Source organism: Microchirus variegatus, assembly GCF_963457635.1.
Source record: "Microchirus variegatus genome assembly, chromosome: 22".
In the NCBI taxonomy this organism is placed as follows: domain Eukaryota; kingdom Metazoa; phylum Chordata; class Actinopteri; order Pleuronectiformes; family Soleidae; genus Microchirus; species Microchirus variegatus.
The window spans coordinates 18,392,843-18,412,842 of record NC_139823.1 but is presented as its reverse complement, the minus strand read 5'-3'; the positions used below and the strand labels follow the sequence as shown (position 1 = coordinate 18,412,842).

General features: G+C 42.7%; 1 protein-coding gene across 1 annotated transcript in view; it reads right to left on the bottom strand.

Moving 5' to 3' along the window:
* nrp2a (neuropilin 2a) overlaps nt 1–8,699 on the bottom strand; it is a gene marked incomplete at its 5' end in the record, with an annotated part of 102,427 nt that extends 93,728 nt beyond the window's left edge. The window contains 2 exons of the mRNA XM_083908729.1: nt 7,030–7,207; nt 8,627–8,699. Of these exons, the coding sequence (XP_083764855.1) occupies nt 7,030–7,207; nt 8,627–8,699 (251 nt within the window). The remainder of the gene's footprint in view (nt 1–7,029; nt 7,208–8,626) is intronic.
* Nucleotides 8,700–20,000: the final 11,301 nt, after the last annotated feature.

Sequence of the window (20,000 nt, the reverse complement as noted above, 5' to 3'; positions counted from 1 at the left end):
AAACACTTCCTCCTGTGGCGAGGACGAGAGAACAAAGAGGGGGAAGAGATGGATGAAGCAAAAAGAGACAACGAGAGGCGGAATGATAGAGAGACAGAGGGAGAGAAGGAGGTGGAATCATCTCTCTCCTCCTCCTCCTCCTCCTCCTCCTCCTCCTCCTCCTCCTCCTCCTCCTCCTCAGCTCCTGGTATATCACTAGGTAGCATCCTGGGGCCTGGTGATGGCAGATTGCATTAGAGATATGGGCCTGATATTTCATCTAGCCTTTATTACATTTAGTTCACATCAATGGGCTGGCAGCCCGGAGGTAAGAGCTATTTGGCACGCGGCCGGACTCCCCCTGAAATGAAACCCTGAATTAAAGTGCCACCTCAGACGTGGAGCTGCTGCTGCCGATTTGATTGCCGCAGTGGAGCTGTGGTTTTGGTCGCGCCTCCTCAGACTCGCTCCGACAGCCGGCGTCCCCGGCGAGGGACGCATCAGCAGCTGGACGGGAGGACATTAGTCCACACTCCACTGCGCTGACCAAGCACTTCTCTGTGTTTTTATAAGGCCCTGAAGTGGCCCTGAGGGGAGTTGTGACGGCTCGTGAGCACCAGCACACAGACAGGACGCACGCTTAAAGGGATAGTGCGATATCTTAGGATGATGTCGCGTTATCTCACTGCAAACTCAACCAAACCCCATTGAGAAAACTGCTGTTTTTAGCTCCGATTGACAAAGCAGCTGCTGCTCCGTGTGGTCACTTTGTGCCACTGAGGTCAATCTGAGTTTAGCCGAATTCACAAAAATAACACATTTGAACCGAGTGACGAAAGCAACGGTGGATCAACAACTCCTGTGAACTCCTGTGCGCTGTGACGTAAAATCGCCGATTTTCTCTATGGGGTTTGGTGCGGGAGAGTGAGCGGATTAGAAACATCTGTTTTCAGGCAAAAAAAATGTGCCAAACATTATTCTTTAGACATCACAGACTTCAATCTGCACTATCTTAAGAAGATGTCGTGTTATCTCACTGTTAGACTCAAGTTTGCAAACTCAACCAAACCCCATTGAGAAAACTGCTGTTTTTAGCTCCGACTGACACAGCAGCTACTGGTCCCACTGCTGCCCCGTGTGGTCACTTTGTGCCACTGAGGTCAATCTGAGTTTAGCCGAATTCACAAAAATAACACATTTGAACCGAGTGACGAAAGCAACGGTGGATCGACAACTCCTGTGAACTCCTGTGCGCTGTGACGTAAAATCGACGATTTTCTCTATGGGGTTTGGTGCAGGGAGAGTGAGCGGATTAGAAACATCGGTTTTCAGGCAAAGAAAATGTGCCAAACGTTATTGTTTAGTCATCACAGACTTCAATCTGCACTATCTTAAGAATATGTCGCGTTATCTCACTGTTAGACTCAAGTTTGCAAACTCAACCAAATCCCATTGAGAAAACTGCTGTTTTTTAGCTCCGACTGACACAGCAGCTGCTGGTCTACTGCTGCCCCGTGTGGTCACTTTGTGCCACTGAGGTCAATCTGAGTTTAGCCGAATTCACAAAAATAACACATTTGAACCGAGGGATGAAAGCAACTGTGGATCAGCAACTCCTGTGAACTCCTGTGCGCTGTGATGTAAAATCGCCGATTTTCTCTATGGGGTTTGGTGCGGGAGAGTGAGCGGATTAGAAACATCGGTTTTCAGTCAAAAAAAATGTGCCAAACATTATTCTTTAGTCATCACAGACTTCAATCTGCACTATCTTAAGAAGATGTCGCGTTATCTCAGTGTTAGACTCAAGTTTGCAAACTCAACCAAATCCCATTGAGAAAACTGCTGTTTTTAGCTCCGACTGACACAGCAGCTGCTGGTCCACTGCTGCCCCGTGTGGTCACTTTATGCCACTGAGGTCAATCTGAGTTTAGCCGAATTCACAAAAATAACACATTTGAACCGAGTGACGAAAGCAACGGTGGATCAACAACTCCTGTGAACTCCTGTGCGCTGTGACGTAAAATCGACGATTTTCTCTATGGGGTTTGGTGTGGGAGAGTGAGCGGATTACAAACATCCGTCTTCAGGTGGAAAAAGACATCACAGACTCAAGACTGCGTCGGGAATCCTCTGTCAATCTGTTTTCAGCGAGATTAAGCACATTTGTGTCTCATAAAAACCCTAAATATCCCTTTAAGTGCGCGCACACACGCACGTGTCCTGAAGCGTGTCCGCCGAAAACACGTGTCCGCGTTATCGCGTCCGAGCCGCGTTTCCCCGCGATCGGCACTCCACACCGCGTTTTTTGCCCTCTTTTCCCTCAGTAATTCCAGCTGTCACGCGGATTTCCGACCCTGACCGAGATGGCGAGGCGTGCACCGCTGCACCCTCACACACACACACCCTCACACAAATACACACACACTCACACTCTGCCGTGCCTAATCACACAGGCCAGAAAAGGAAGAAACCCATAACATGACTACAGCGTTGGGATCAATCGAGGTAAAAAGCGTAACGTGACGATATCTCGCCGCAATCCGGCTCCTTTCAACCTCCTCCTCTTCCTCCTCTTCCTCCTGCTGCTGCTGCTGCAGCCTTTTCTGAAGCCGGAGGGAAAAAACGCTTCCAGCACCAAACGCAGAAGGACAAACACATTTGTTTTAGAGGTGATGCATAAATAAATGTTGGCGCGATCTCATATTTCTCTAATGGGCCTTTAAAACCAGGGGGTTATCGCAGGAAGGTCGGAGCAGTGGACGACGGTGTGTAATCTGTGAGGAAGAGGATTAGGGCCACGTGGGAATATTTACTTGGAAACAAAGAACAGAAATATGAGATTAAAGTCAGAATTCTGGGGGAAAAAAGCCTCAAAATTCTGACTTTAATCTGATTCTGTCTTAGTTGAGTTAAAAATTCTCACTCTTTTTCCTCATTATTTTCACTTTAATCTCAGAATACCGACTTTATCCCAAACATTCTGAACATAATTTCCAGAATTCTGAAATCTTTTGTCAGATTCATGTCTTTAATCTCAAAATTCTGGCATATTTTTTCATAATAATTAGTTAAATCTCAAAATTCTAGTATATTTTCAACAAATTAAGACTTTTTCCTCTGAAATCTGACTTTAATCTCGGAATCCTGCCACAGTTTAGTCAGATTTTTGACTAATCTCAGAATACTGAGTTTATTCATCAACATTCTGAACAGAATTCCCAGAATTCTGAAATCTTTTGTCAGATTCATGTCTTTAATCTCAAAATTCCGGCATATTTTTTCATAATAATGAGTTAAATCTCAAAATTCTAGTATATTTTCATCAAATTTCTGACTTTTTTCAGCAGGATTTCCACTTTAATCTCAGAATTCTGGCATCTTTAGTCAGAATCATGTCTGTAATCTCAGAATTATATCATATTTTCATCAAATTCCAACTTTAAAATCACATAACTCTGATTAAAGTGATAATCCTGATGAAAATGTACTAGAATTCTGGCTGTTTTTCCTCAGAATTCTGTCTTATGTCCTTATGTTATCTCGTTTCCAGAAGGATTTTCATATCCTCTTGTGTAAATGCTGTCACTGAGCTTCACTCTATCTGGTTCTCGTCCCTCAAAACCTTAAAAACATGTCTTTAAACTGATGTCGAGCAGAAGAAAAGTCTTATCTGATGATATAAAAGTCACAGAATGCCAGACTGTGTGTGTGTGTGTGTGTGTGTGAGTGTGTGAGTGTAGACACAGACACGGGATTAACAATAAAAGGAGCAGGAAGTTATTTGAAGTGAAGAAGTGAAGAAGAGAAGGAGACACAGCTGCTACGACTGCGATGGTCAGTTTCCTTTAATCTGACACGTGAATAATGTGAATCATATGCTCAGTTAAAAGAGACTCTTTGTTCAGAGGTTAATCTGTGAAACCGCAACGAAACAGAATGAAGAACAAGAAACCGAGCGAGAAGGTAAACGGTGTTTTTGTGTTGTTTTTGTGTTGTTTTTGTGTTGTCACCTGGAGCTGCAAATGTTATTATTTCATGTCTTTTTTGCTCAACATGTTGCATTATTACATCGTTTTTGGAGCGAGTTCCCGACGAATAACGCTTTAACAGCAGCGCCACACTGGACCTAACACACACACACACACACACACACACACCGACACACACACAGACACACACAGCAGCTGAGCTGTTGATAATCTGTGCTCTCCCTCTCAGCCTGAGGCGAGCGCTGCAGACGGAGGAAGAGAAAACTCAAACACCTCGTCTTCTCACTTCTCCACGGAGAGGTTTTATTGGGACGGGGGTTTGTCGGCTTTTTCTCGCCTGGAGGAAGTGAACGCTTTGGCCTGTTCGCACACACACACATCAGTGAGTGTGGGCGGGACATATGAACACATGAGTAACCGCACAAGCATGCAAGCTTGTAAATTCAGACTTTTTCCTCAGAATGCTGACTCAAATCTCACACTCTGGTGTAGTTTAGTCATATTGTGTTGCCTTTAACCTACAATTTCTGAGCTTTTGTCCTCAGAATGCCGACTCTAATCCTCAAAATTCTGATTTAAATGTACAAATTCTGCCAATTCTTGCAGAAGCATGTCTTTAATCTCTGAATTCTCAAATTTTTCCACCAAATTCTGACTTTTTCCCCTCTAAATTTTCACTTTAATCTGAGAATTAATTTTTTTCCCCTCAAAATTCTGGCCTTTTTTTTTTTTTGCAGAATCATGACTATAATCTCAGAATTCTAGCATATTCATCAAATGTTGACTTGTTTTGTCCGTATTTCGACTGTAATCTCAGAAATCTGACCCGTTTTCCTCCGCATGCTGACTCTAATCTGGGAAAGCTAATTTTATTCCTCAAAATTCTGACTTACATATCCAAATTCTGGAATTTTTTTGGCAGAATTTTCACTTTTTTTCAATTTTTCCCACTAAAGTCAGATTAAAGCCTTCACTTTAATGTGACAATTACTTTTTTTGTCCGGATTCCCACTGGAATCTCAGAATTCTGACATTTTTTCCTAAAAATGTTGACTTAAATATCGAAATTCTGGCATTTTCTTCAGAAAATCTGGACTTCCAGTTTAATCTCAGAATTCTGAGGAAAAGACATTTTTTCCCCCAAATTCTGACTAATTTCCTTATTTTATCTTATTCCCAAAACGATCACGTTGCCCTAATCTCTAAAAGTTATAAAAAATTTACTTAATCCACAGAAATCCACACAGAAAGGTCTGGGAATGGGAATCAAACCCGGCACCTTCTTGCTGTGAGGCAACAGTGAAAACCACTGAGCCAACATTTTCTTCAGAATCCACCACCGTCGTATTTTTAACGACAAATGCAACAAATAACAGTTTTTTACTGTTTTTTTTAGTCTCCGTCTGCTTGTATGTGTGTGTGTGTGTGTGTGTGTGTGTGTGTGTGTGTGTGTGTGTGTGTGTGTGTGTGTGTGTGTGTGTGTGTAGAAGAAGTGATTATTTCACAGAAAGAAGGAGAAACCACACGACTACTTAACGGCCAGGGATTATTACAGAGAGATTAAAAAGTTTGACTGCTGTGGTTTAAAATGTGAAGACGTTTGTGGTCGAGACAGTTTTTACACAAACTGAATAAACATCGCTGTGTTTCAACAGGAAATGACTGAGAACCAATGAAAATGTCAACACGAACCATCGCTCAAGCAGAATAATAATAATAATAATAATAATAATAACCAGGACTGAAAGTCATGGACGAGCTCACGCAGTTAACTCCCACAAAAATGGTCGCAAATCCACAGAATAATCATAATAATTCGTACAAATTGGTGCGTTTTTTATGTCGGACGAGTTTGCTCATTTTTTCCTCTAAATTCTGTCTTGAATCTACAAATTCTGCCATTTCTTTTATAGAATCATGACTTTAATCTCAGAATTCTAGCATATATTCATCAATTTCTGACTTCGTTTGTCTGGATTTCCACTGTAATCACGGAGTTCTGACCTTTTTTCCTGAGAATGCTGACTAATCTCAGAAAGCTAATTTTATTCCTCAAAATTCTGACTAAATATACAAATTCTGGCATTTTTTTGGCAGAATTTTCACTTTTTCCCACCAATTAAGAAATTTTTCCTCAAAATTCCGTCTTTAATCTCCGAATTCTGGCAAAATAACTCGGACTGAAAGTCATGGAAGAGCCCACACAGTGCAGCAGTTCACTGACTTTACTTTCACTCGTTAACTCCCGCAAAAATGATCGCAAAGCTACAGAAAAATAATAATAATTCGTACAAATTTAACGTCGGACGAGTTCGCTCATTTACGTAGGCTGCAAATCACTTCCTGTCGAGTTGAGGCCATGGTTATGGTCGACTTTTTTGTTCGTCTTGTTCTGTAACATCTTCCCACCAAGTTTCCAGAAATTCAGTAGAACTCAATTTTGCCTCCTTTTCACCTTGGGGGGGGGGGGGGTGGCGCTATAGAGCACTCGAGTGACACACAGGTCCAGAAACTATGTGTTTTCGTAAGACCTGACCTCCACACAAAGAGTTTTTATGCACATTAACCTCCTCAAAAATGACCACAAATCCACAGATTATTAATAATAATTTGAAGGATTAACAAAACAACCTCCCATTGACTCCCATGTTAAAACTCAGCTCAAAAACGAGGACGAGGGTGATTTTAAAACTGTAATTTCTCGGTCAATTCACGCTCGTTTGTCACAAATTTAAATGTGGGAGTTCCTGAAAGCCTCCTGACGCTCACAAACCAAACATTTAAACTCTATCATTGACCGTTTTTGAAATAAGACAACTTTAAAACACGCTTTTTCCGTTTTTCACCATTTTTGGACAGTTGGTAACAGGTGTTTGGAAGGGGGAGGGGCAAGCAGGGGAGGGGGAGGGGCTTGTGTCAGGAAGTTTTAAAGGTTGATTCCACAAAAATACTCCTTTCTGTCTAAATATGTAAAGTTTTAAAGGTTCAATCCACCCAAATCGGCAGCAAGAAGCAGGAATGATCAAAACAGGGTGGAGGATTATAAAGGTTCCGCTCTTACTTGCAGTCGAGCCTCTCGATCTCAAAGTGTGGGTTGAAGTTGAGGACGATGCGCTGCGACGGCTCCGGCGCCGTGATGACCCAGTGGCAGTTCTGGTGCGGCGGGTACTCCAGAGGGTAACCGGGCGAGGTGATGTAACCCGCTTCACTGGCATCCAGGACGCCGCCGCACTCTGAGGCTGTCGCATAAAAACAGAGAGAGAGAGGACACACGTCAGGACGTTAAATAAAGATTAAAGTCAGGTTTTATTCTCCAGTATTTTGGGTCTGGCAGCCATTTTGACAGGTTCACAGTGGGACAATCACAGGTGGAAATGATCTCATTAATGATGCAAACGCTCTGCAGCAGGGTTATTCAATCACACACCAAGATATTTAGCTGCTCCTGACATTTATCTGCAGGAAATGACAAAAACTGTACAAACAAAAAAGTAAAATAACTGTATCGCAACGCAATCCACTAAGGGCCACTAAGACGTTGCTTTTGGGCCACATTTGGCCCACGGGCCGCCACTTGAATCACATTCTGCAAACGCAGACAGCGTACATGAAAAGAAGCAGCGTTTGTTGTTTATAAACATATCTATATATACATACATTAGTGCTGGGCGCGCTTACACGCTAACGACACGTTTCCACAACGACTGTCCGGAAAAAGACGCTCGCGTGACGTCATGTTTACGCGACTCTCCGATCGTTAAAACGAGTCTCTAAAGTAACGCTAAACTTTAAAAACACAGGCGCACATATGCAGCACACAGGTACGCTAACGTTATTTGTAGCGCTGCTCTTTTCCTTTAAAGGGATAGTTCGGAATTTTGGACATAAGACCTATTTTCCAACTCAGCCGGTGTGATGGAGACGTCTGGAGACGTTTTCAAGAAATTTCATTCAGTTCTTCTAGTTGCCGAGTTCGCTGGTGCTATGGCTAGCGCAAGTCAATGGTAAAAATTAGCATGGCATTAGAAACACTCATGACGTCTCCATCACACCAGCTGAGTTGAAAAATAGGTCAAGTGTCCAAAATTCCAAACTATCCCTTTGATAAACAGACCGCTCCAGTTCCACTGTATGCTAACGCTAACGGCGCTAAAGGAGCTAATGCAGCTAACGGCGCCAACTGGTAAACGGTGCCTGGACTCCGGTGTCGCGGCACGTAAACGTGACGTCGCGCACGTCTTTTTCCGGGCAGTCGTCGTGGAAACGCGCCGTGCGTTAACGCGCGTGAACCTAGCTAACATATATATAGACACACACACACATATAATGTATATTATTCATATTTATGTGGCCAAACGAATGAATGTAAATCCCCAGTAAATGTAGAAAGACGAAAATGAGGAAGATGATGAAGATGAGCGGTATGAGGAGGCGGAGCCTGGCCTTCATTCATCGTGTGCGGATGAAGATGTGATGAGCAACAAATGAACAGTAAAACAAAGAAAAGCAATTTAGGAGAATCAGTGAGGAGGAAATTGGAAAAACTTGTCCATTGTGGATTCTGTGAATGTGAGTGGGAGCAGCGCACACACACACACTAAAACAATAACAGATGATCACACACACACACACACACACACACTCTCTCTCCTCCACACCCAGCCTCTTATCTCCCTGTACTCGTCCGTTGGGAACGTTCTCCAGGAGTAATTGTTGCTCCGACAAACCCATCTGCAAACATTAGCACACATTCCCCGATGCTATCGCGCTCTCCCAGGAACAATAGCCTGCCAATGGCATCGCTCACTCCCACTGCACAGGAAGTGACACGCGCAGGCGTCTACAGGGGTCACCCCCCCCCCCCCCCCCCGACCCCCGACCCCCCCGCCTGTCCCCCACTTCTGTAATGAGGAGCTAATGCGCTAACAAAGGCCTCATTCTGTGCTCGCACAGCTCCCGCACCTCCTGCTGCTGCTCCTCCCGTTATCTGCCGCAAACACATCAACTCACATGTGCAACAACAACAATGGCTCTTTTATGACACACAACCGCGCAATAACTTTTACAGGCGTTATGATTCTTTATGGGAGAGGCAGAGAGAGGAGGAGGAGGAGGAGGAGGAGGAGGAGGACGTGTTCTCCATGACAACCACGACGACCATTTCCGGATGTAATGAAGTGTAATATTGAAGTCATCGAGGGGACGAGCGGGTTTGTTCACATCAGCAGAAGATTGAGCGCGAATATGGACCAAGTCACACAAGAGAAGATACAATAAAGTGACTTTAGTGCTCTGCTGTGACGTGGTTTTATTAAACTAGTGAAGATTCGTTCAGTAAAGCTCAGACTAAAGTCAGTCAAATGCTCAAAAAAGTGCATAAAAAAGTGAATCCGCAGCACGAAAACGAGCGGCTAAAAGATGCATTCAAGGAACATGGTAAACGTCAGCACTGCTGCAAACACACATGACGTCCTGGTGACTAAACGTTTGCTGCTGCTGCTGCTTCTGAAGTGACAAAGATCTGTTTTTATGAATGAAATCATTGATAAAACATGAATTGCTTTGTTTTATTTTTTAATATCGATTATGATCCAAGAGTCACAGCAACTCATCAGCTGTTCTTCTCAGATTAATTCAGTTTCTGTCCAGAATATTTGAGAGTTAGCTTAGATTATTATTTTTTAAACTTAGGAATTTAGGAATGCCACAATTAACTTCATTTGCCATATTTTTGAGGAACAACTAGCAATAATCCTAATAATCTAAAAAAAATCTAGATCCAGATCTTGTTATACAACAAATGTTGTATTTTTATATTTGTATTATTGACATTTGTGTAATATTTAGGTTGATTTTTCCAATATATCTGATCCAGGGATTTTAACCAAGATTCTACAATTTTAAATGTAAAAATATTCTGTTTTTATGAAAATACAAGTGCAAAAGTTTTGAGGAAACATTAAACAACAAAAGCTCATCTTGTTTTCTTTAACGATCAAGGATTAAATAACAACAATAACCTGACATAAAAGGCTTGATATACTCTCGCTCGGTTTCTTTTAAACTTCTGCAAAAGCGTCAATAAAATGAAGAAAAACAACAACAACAACAACAACAGCAGTGAAGGCTTAGAGTGTGTAATAGAGCCTTCAAGTGTTGACATTTCCGACGCCCGTTGTGCTTTAAACGCCACACTTTAAGACGCTCTGACATTTGATAGAGCCTTCACACACTCTCACACACACACACACACACACACACACACACACACACACACACACACACACACACAAACGCATGCCCGCACACACCATGTGGGCCACGTGTGCACGATTACAGGTACAAGCTGTTACGCAAAAACGACACTGGTTCAGGTGACGACACACACTTACACACACTCACACACACACACACACACACACACACACACACACTGACACACACATACAGAGGAGCTGTCAATCACTGCGGAGGAAAAAATAGCAACCTGGAACATTTTAAAAAAAGATAGAGAGGATGGAGAAGACTGACACACACACACGCAGACGTCTCTTTATCTGTGTGTGTGTGTGTGTGTGTGTGTGTGTGTGTGTGTGTGTGTGTGTGTGTGTGTGCAGACAGACACACTCATTGTGTGCAGGAGGCTATCAGTGCAGAGCCTCTGCAGATTAAGCCGTTCAGGGAGATTCCTGCAGCCTCAACACTTTTTTATTCCTTTCTCTCTTTCTCACCCCCCCCCCAAGCTGCCCATTCAGCTTCCTAGGAGGAGGAGGAGGAAGAGGAGGAAGAGGAGGAAGAGGAGGAGAGACAGTGAGGAAGGGAAGGACTATATCAGGACGAGCGAGGAGAGAACGGAAGAGGAACGGAGAATTAATCTGCCATAAAACATCTTAAACCTCTGGGTCCACGGTGGAGAGGTGGAGCTCACAATAAATCACTAGGACTGCATGTTGGCGAGATAAACCAGCACCAGTGTGGAAATAACAGAGTGCAAACGGAAACGTCGCTGAGGTCGTAACGTGTTTTAAAGACAATGTGGAGAAAAGTTCCTTATTAAAATGTACTACGATACACAAATGTTAGTTCTAATGTACATTTATTTTTCTTTGGGGTGAAAAAGGTTCAATTTGATTCACGTTGTCGTCGCTCTGATCATAAAAACACGTACTTCTAGCATCGTTTTTGTCTAGCACACATATTTTCAACCCTTAGAACCTGTTATGAGAAGATAAGAGTGTCTTATATCCTTATTTTCAGCACAAATTATAGGTAATCTGATATATATCTTATAGATAGATATCTATCTATATAGATAGATATAGATATATAGATATATATATAGTTATAGATATATAGATAACACACCTGAGTAAAAACATGAATACGTCTAAAATAGAATAGAAAAATGCTCCTCTCTGCTTTTTAAAAACAAATACGTGAGGAAAAAAACGTCGTTGTGTAAAAACCTGAAGATCAATGACCTTTGACCTACGAGTGAGTTACTCACATAATATAACAGTGTTGTGTTGTGAGATAAAAGAGGAGGAAGACGGAGGAGGAGGAGAGAAGATTGATGGGTGAGGGCGGTGGGTCGGGTTAATGTGTGACGGGTGGGTTTGTCAGCAGAGGAAGAGGAGGATGAGAGGAAGGAGGGAGGAAGAGGAAGAGGAGGGAGGCGAGAAAAAGTGATGAGGAAGGAGAAAGACGAAGAGAGAGAGAGAGGAAGAGTGTGACGAGCCTCATTAAGACATGTCTGATATCCAGCAGCTCCCTGTTCACACTGACCCCACTGGGAAACCTCTGTCAGTCACACTGTGTGTGTGTGTGTGTGTGTGTGTGTGTGTGTGTGTGTGTGTGTGTGTGTGTGTGTGTGTGTTCACACTGCACACTGCACACACACACAGTGAATGACAGTGACGCAGCAGCGATTTGTGCGAAAACTTTCTAATTACACTGACAGATGTGTGTGTTTTCTCCTAATTGCTTGGATATTCTTAGCAATTAGTGCGACAAAAAAGGTGTGCATATACCGTGTGTGTGTGTGTGTGTGTGTGTGTGTGTGTGTGTGTGTGTGTGTGTGTGACATGTGTAAGTGTGCAAGTGTGTGAGAGTGTGTGTTTCTTTGGGAGAAAGAAGAACGTGTGGTGTTGGGGGAATAACACGGAGGGGGGAAAGCACTCAGGAGCTGCCAGTGAGCTTCATGAATTACACTGTCTATTCTGCTGGAGGAGGCCATCTGTCTACACACACGCACACACACACACACACGCGCGCACACACACGGCGACACTGCCGTGTGTAATAGGTTTTCTGCTTCCTGTACGGCAGAAACACATGTGACACTTCAGAAAAAAACAAAACGCGTCCATAAATGTCATTTGAAACATGTACCGCCTCCCACCACTGTGAGGCAGTGTCACACACACACACGCAGGAAGAGGAAGTGCTCAATCAGACAGTAGGCAACAATGAAGAAGAAGAAGAAGAAGAAGTGAACGTCTCATTACTGTAACTCCTACACTGTTGTGTGACATCTACAAAACCATTACGGTAGAAACTCAGGAACGAGCGTCCAATCGCGGGCGAGATTCGCCGCCGCGTCGCGGGTTTGCGACGTTAGCTTCTCCGCACCGATATTCCGAGACGGCTGAAGAACTGCCAGATATTCCAAAACGTGAAGTTATCTTATTTTTGTGACAATTCCACGGCCATATAATCTAAATCGATCCAGACAGTTGTCCTGATTAGCATGATGATAGCGTGATAATTCTGCTGTTTGAACTGTGAGCGGATTTTACGAGAGTCGCTGAATGCATCACCGATCCCAGTCATTTATTAGCAAAAACAAGCATTTTTTAAAAAACGGATATAACTCAGAATTGCGGCTGGACACGCCCACTTTTATAAAACCAGGTTGAAAAATACCGGAAATCCCCTTTAACACATATGGGTTCCTTGTTGAATCGATTAATCCGTGGATTATTTTCTCGATGAATCGTTCGGTCCATAAAATGAAAAAAAATCAACCTGGAAACGACGATGTTTTCAAATGTCTTTGTTTTTGTTTGAATGATGTCTTTGTTTATGTGGAGCAAAGAAACACGGAAAATAGATCTGAATCGATTATTAATCGATTACTAAATTAATCGCCAACTATTTTGATCATTGATAATCAATTTGAAGATTGATTTTTCATGATTAAAACAAGATTTCTGATCCTTTTAGCTTCTTAAATGTGAATATGTTCCTAGTTTCTTTGCTCCACATAAACAAAGACATCATTCAAACTGAATAATTTTGGTTTGTGGACAAAAACAAAGACGTTTGAGAACATCATTTCCAGCTTTGACAAACACTGATAAACGTTTATTTAACATTTTATGAACCAAACGATTCATCGAGAAAACAATCGACAGCTTAATCGATTACAAAACAATCGTTAGTTGCAGCTCTAAAGGAAAACATTCACGTTTAAGAAGCTAAAACAATCAGAAATCTGGTTTTAATCTAAGCTTCAAACCGATTGTCGATGATCAAAATAGTTGTTTCAGCTCTAGTTCCTCGCCCGTCTGTAGGGTAAAACATTTTCTAAAAGATGTTTACGCAAAAAAAGGTGTTATTGTGTCCATGTCTGTGTCAGTAGTGCGAGGAAACAGCGACTCTGCTCACGCCGCTGTAACATGAAATCAGATTTTGACGGTTTTGTTGGCGTTTTTTGTCAATTTCAGACGTGTTATTCTGATAATTCGTGATGAGATCACACAGAAAGGAGATTATACTGTATATAGGAGGATATACTATATATATACATTATCTGCTTATGTGTGTGTGTGTGTGTGTGAATGAAGCAGAGACGTCTCTGTGCCCACTGTGAGAGCCTTTATCTTCATTATCGGAGGAAAAAGTGCATATGTCTGCATGTCTTTGCTCACGTACAGTGTGTGTGTGTGTGTGTGTGTGTGTGTGTGTGTGTGTGTGTGTGTGTGTGTCCTCTCATTTCTATTAGCAGCCTTATCGGGGGGGGGGGAGTATGGCGTCACGCTCTGGGATAAGCTGCGAGTGCGAGGAGAGGCACTGATAAATCCCTCCATCATTCCTAGTGTCTCTTGCCCGACTCCCCCCCACCACCACCCCCACCCCACTCACTTGCTCGCTCGCCCCCCCCCCCCCCTCCCTCCTCCACCTTAATTAAAAAGTGCTATCGCCCAGAGTGAGGGAATGAGAGGGGAGAGTGGGCCGCACTCATCCATTCAGTCGGGAGCAGGAGTCGACTCCACGCCTGCTTTTTAATCTCACCCCTTCCACACTAGAGTGGACCTGAGGAGAGGGTGAGGGTGACGGGGTGAGGAGGAGGAGGAGGAGGAGGAGGAGGAGGAAGAGGAGGAGGAGGAGGAGGAAGAGTCACTTTTACTGGACATTTTACGCTAAAGCATCTCCAAAAAAAACATGCAGGGACACGAGGAAAAATAAGGCTTTAACCGCTTGTATTTTATCAGCTGAGCCTTTTGTTACGTCAACAATACATATTTAAAGGCACCATATGCAAGAATGTGGCCAAAAACAGTTACTACACTCAAATTCAAAATACCGAGGTCTTTTGGGTTGCTCGGCAGCTGAGACTCTACTGACTGCAATGATTGGTAGACGGCGGTAGGTGGCGCCACATGACGCCAAAACATGATTTCAAAACATAAACATGATTTGCAGTCTGCAAAATATTTTTTTAAATGCAAATATTTTGTCTGTACTGTTGTTGTTGGTGAGTTCAGTTTGTTATATGAACATTATTCCTGAGTCTCTGTGACATATTAGGAGGATTTTTATGGCCAGTTGATTTAGATTTATTACATAAAGCACCTTTAATGTGTTCAACACTTTACCACATCAGGAAACTGGAGTTTTAAACACCTTCACTCTCTCACACCAAACCCCATAGAGAAAATCAACGATTTTAGCTCACGGGGACACAGGAGCTGCTGGATATACTGCTGCCTCGTGTGGTCACTTTGTACCACTGAGGTTAATCCGAACGAAGGATATGAAACACAGAATTGACAAAATAAGACATTTGAACCCAATGAAGGAGGCAGCAGTGGATCAACAACTCCTGGGAACTCCTGTTTGCTGTGATGTAAAATCGCTGATTTTCTCAATGGGGTTTGGTGCAGGGAAAACAAAATGTGGTTTTCTTGTCAAAAAACTGTGAAAAAAGTAGTAAATGTGTTTTTATATAGACGGCAAAGTATCTCAGACAACCGTAAGTGCACAGGGGTTGGTTGAAAGCTAAAATAAAACTATATATCATCATGTCTCACCTATAGATTGTACATAATTGTCCTCGCTTTCCATCTCAAACAGTTCCAAACAACGTGGATAACAGTCTAAAGAAATAAGAGGAACAAAACTGGAGTTGTTTATAGTTAAATTACACAAAGCTGCAACGATCAGGGGGGGGAATGAGCAAAAGTCCACCTTTGCTCACAGCTTCATTCGCTGAACGCTGCATTTCCTGGAATTCACATGATGTATTTCCTCGCATGACGAGAGCAGCGAGACTTCCTCTGACTCAGGGATGCAATAAAACACGGCGGAGCCGGTTTGCAGAGAAAAAAAAAAGACTCGCTGACAAACAACAGACAGTCCACAAACGCAACAACAATTTTCCTTTTAAAGCCACATCAGTGGCGGATAATAACCACCAACCCCCCCAAAAAACAATCCTCTTTCCCCTCTCTCTCTCTCTTTCCTTTTTCATCTTCTCCCTCCCTAACAGGATAAGTGGCCCATGCTAATCAGCTAAATGCACAGTTCTGGCCACGGTGATCAATGGTTCAATGGATCAATGGAGTAAACAGATGGTTCCCGGTGCCTGCAGGAGGGAGGGCTAATCCCAAACACTACCTGACTCCAGTATCAGGTCTCCCCTCTCTCTCTTTTGTCTCAGTAAACCTGTGCCACGGCCCACAAAGGCTTTCCCCGGTCTGCACACAGGAAGCCGAGGAGCTGCAGGACTCCTGCTGATCTACACCGGCGTCGCACACACTTCCCTCAAACAAAAGAAGAAGAAAACTGCTCTTCTGTTCTGTTGCTCCACAGTGTTCGATTGTTCTCCCGTCCTCGTCCCTGTATGCACAGGAAATCTAGTCACTAGGTGGCGATATGGCGTCTTTTTTTGGGGCCTGCGAGTGTACGACGTTTTCCGTCAGGAGCCACAAAAAGCTCCAGGCCGATCCACGCGGAAACAATTTAACTTTTTCTTTGCTGTAAAGTGTAGTACCTATGCCAGGCCTGTGCGTGGCGCTGTAGCCCTACAGCGTATACAATCGCAGAACCAGAGACGACTAAAGAAATAAAATAAAAGCTCACAAAGAGCGAAAAGTCCAAGCACCAGAAGACGGCGACGACAACAAAGACGTTTTTCCGAAGTCGGTTTTTTTGCGATTTTCCAAGCTCCCAAAACGGTGAAAAAAAAACACTAGCGGATCCACTCCAAGTCACTAGGTGGCGATACAGCTCCTTTTAGCCTGTGAGTGTACAACGTTTTCTGTCAGGACCCAAACAAAGCCTTGGCTTGATTCACACAGAAATGGTACGACACTGTAGCACTACAGTGTATACAATCACAGAAGAAGAAGAAGAAGAGACAACTAAGGAAATAAAATGAAAGCTAACAAAGAGCAAAAAGTCCAGACGCAAAGACGACAAAGAAGCCGAGCGTTCGTTTTTCACAAAGTCGTTTTTGCGATTTTCCCACTCTTCGAACTTTAGCGGCTCAACACAAACGGTGACACCTACTGGTGAGGCTGCAGATCGCGACAAACGCGCGACTCCTACAGTGCGCGGCCTTCGTACGCCAGAATTCATCGCTACAATTATGTGCTGCGTTTGTGGGCGGAGCCAATTCAAGATGGCCCAAAAAGCATAAATAAAAGTGAATATCAACACATTTGCGATCATAGATGTGATTGTTTCGGGGTCAAAGGTCACACACACACACACACACACACACACACAGTGTGCGTGGACTGTTTAAAAAGTCTCAGGACTCCTGACTGACTGTAAATTTAAAATCCAGCAGCAGCTCCGAGCCGATCGCGGTCCCTGAGCGAACATTAACCCCCGTCCGTCTGAGCGTCAACGACCCGCCTCTGTTTTATTTATGGAGGTCTTGTTTTTAATTTCACCCCGAGTGCGACGCGGCGTTCCCGGGGCTTTGCCTCTCGCTCCCGACGACGATCGGACGGCAGCCGCTCGGCTATGAATGCTAATCTGTGACCTTGTTTTCACAGCTGATACCTCAGAGAGGCTGAGGCAGATTAACACGGACCGGAGTGGGATTGGACGCGCGGAGACGGAGGTGAAGGAAAACAAACGAAGACATTAAAGTCAAAAGAATTCAACAACGACGCGTCGCGGGAGGATTAACGTGCCGCGGGACCCCGAGCCCCGAGCACCGGCAGAGAATTTGATCCATTTTTTATGACGCCACAAATCAAAAGTCAACAATTCCACTGCGTGTGGAAACTTAAGACGATAATCACAACCACACTGAGGCCAGAAAGACACTTATTTAAGGGGGAAAATGTGCATAATATTTATATATTATTCATCATGAAGATGGAATTTAATCTCAAAGCTTGACTTTTAGCCTGAAATCCACATCATTTCCTACAGATTGGGGATTATGGGCTTCTTTTATGAAGAAAACGATGATAAAAAGACCAAAAAGTGTATTTTTTTCATGATTAAAACAACAATGTGAATAAGTTTGTGTTGAGAAAATCAGAGAAAGTATGAGTGCAGTCCAAAATCCAGATTATTTTACTCAGAAAATTTGAATAACTTGGCTTATTTTAAAATAAATGGATGATTTTAAGGCATTTATATTAAAAAACACTTAAAACATGTTACATAACAAGAGTATGGACTGAACCCTCGACACAAACACTCAATAATCCCATTTTAATGACATTTGGTGGTGAAATAGATCCAGATTCATGATTATTTTACTGTTAATCTTGCAAAAAGAGCATTTAATGATATTTTTCGCTAAAGGTTCTGATAATATTACTAATAAAAAGAGAGGAAATTGGCTTATTTTCTTAAAAAATAGACAATTTTTATTAAAATAGCACAGTTTGGACTGATTTTTTGCAAGCGCTTGTGCAAAACAAACACATTTTAATGCACATTTTGTGACATTTGGCGGTGAAATAGATACAGATTATTGATTATTTTGCGTTAAGCTAGCAAAAAGAGTGTTTAATGGCATTTTTCGCTAAAGGTTCTGATAATATTACTCATAAAAAGAGAGGAAATGGGCTTATTTTCTGAAGAAAGACAATTTTAAGGTATTTAAAAAGCACTGATTTTTGCCTCAATAATCTATTTTAATGACATCTTGTGACATTTGCTGGTGATATAGATCCAGATTATTGCAAGTTACGTTTTTTTTTTGCCATTTTTATGACAAAAAAATCAATACAGCTTCAACAAAAATCTCATAATAGCACTTCAAATATAGTCTTTGGGTCAAAATGAACCAGATTGACAGCGGAAAACTTGGTTTTTATTGTTTTTAAACCATTAAAACAACACAAACTCTAAATATCTTTACTTTATGGACAAAAACAAGACATTTCAGGCTGTTTTTGTGGCCGTTTCTTGACTAAATAACTAAATGAATGAAAATAATCAGCAGTTGCAGCCCTGAGAGAGGAAGACGATGATGATGAAACCATAGGTGGAGAAGACGCAAAAAAGCCACCCACTCAATAAACATGCAAATGAGCTGCTTAATGGAGTGAATATTAACGCTGGTGCTGAGAAGTAATTAATGTACACGTCAGTGATTAGAGTCAGAGTGGAGAGAGGAGAGGAACTCTCTGTCCACATCTGTCACGCGGAACTTCACAGAAGATCACGTGAGATCACGTGAGATTACGTGGGACTGTGTGAGATTGTGCGAGGATGTTGTGCGATGTTGTGAGATCCTGATCGGTGTGGAGGTTTCCGGCTGAGACGCCTCAGGCTCTGGTTTCGTCTGCTCTAAAACATGATGTTTTCAGGCGAGAGGAGAAGACGACGGAGTCAGGAGATTATAAAAAAAACACAAGGCTGGGATTAAATCTGAGTCTGTATCTTATTCTTCTTCTTTACACACAACTTTAGTCAAGAGGAAAACTCTCTGCACTATTGGAAATCAACTAAAGTGAGAGGACGGAGCAATTATAGCGAAAAAAAACCTTCTTCTTCTGCTTATTTTACACTCAAACAACAGAAGAGACAGAAAAATCATTATAAAATGACTTTTTGTGCAACTTTGTGCCGATATATCTTCATTACTACGAGGCGCGATATATTCTGAGCTTTTTTTGCTCATATTTAGTCAAATATTAGTGACTATTAACACACATATTCACACATGTAAATATGATTTACTTAGGTACAAGGTAGAGAATATAATCCAGATTATGACTGTGTTTACTTACTTGTGGGTCGTCTACGGTCATATTTACAGTGTATGGTGAATGGTTTCCTGTGGTTAAATAGAGATTATTGATTGATTTGTTTCCTCATGTTTGAGTCAAGAACACAAGTTCACTCCCTCACTCCTTCACCCTCATCACTACACACACACACACACACACACACACGCACACGTTCCCTGAACGTCCAGCCACTGTTGAACTCTGTGCCCTCGTCATCTTCGTCACGCTCTCGTCCAACACCAACACAGTCCAGAGCCACAACATCACCTCCTCCTCTTCCTCCTCACTCCTCTCCTCTTCTACATCTGTCTTCCTCTTCCACCTCCTCCTCCTCCTCGCTCTTCCTCCTCTTTCTCCTCTGCAGTCATTATCTCTTTCTCTCTGGCATCTCAGCAGTGAGGACGGCAGTGAGGACAGAAGCAGTGAGGACAGGAGTGAGGACAGAAGCAGTGAGGACAGCAACAGTGAGGACAGCAGCAGTGAGGACAGAAGCAGTGAGGACAGCAGTGAGGACAGAAGCAGTGAGGACAGGAGTGAGGAC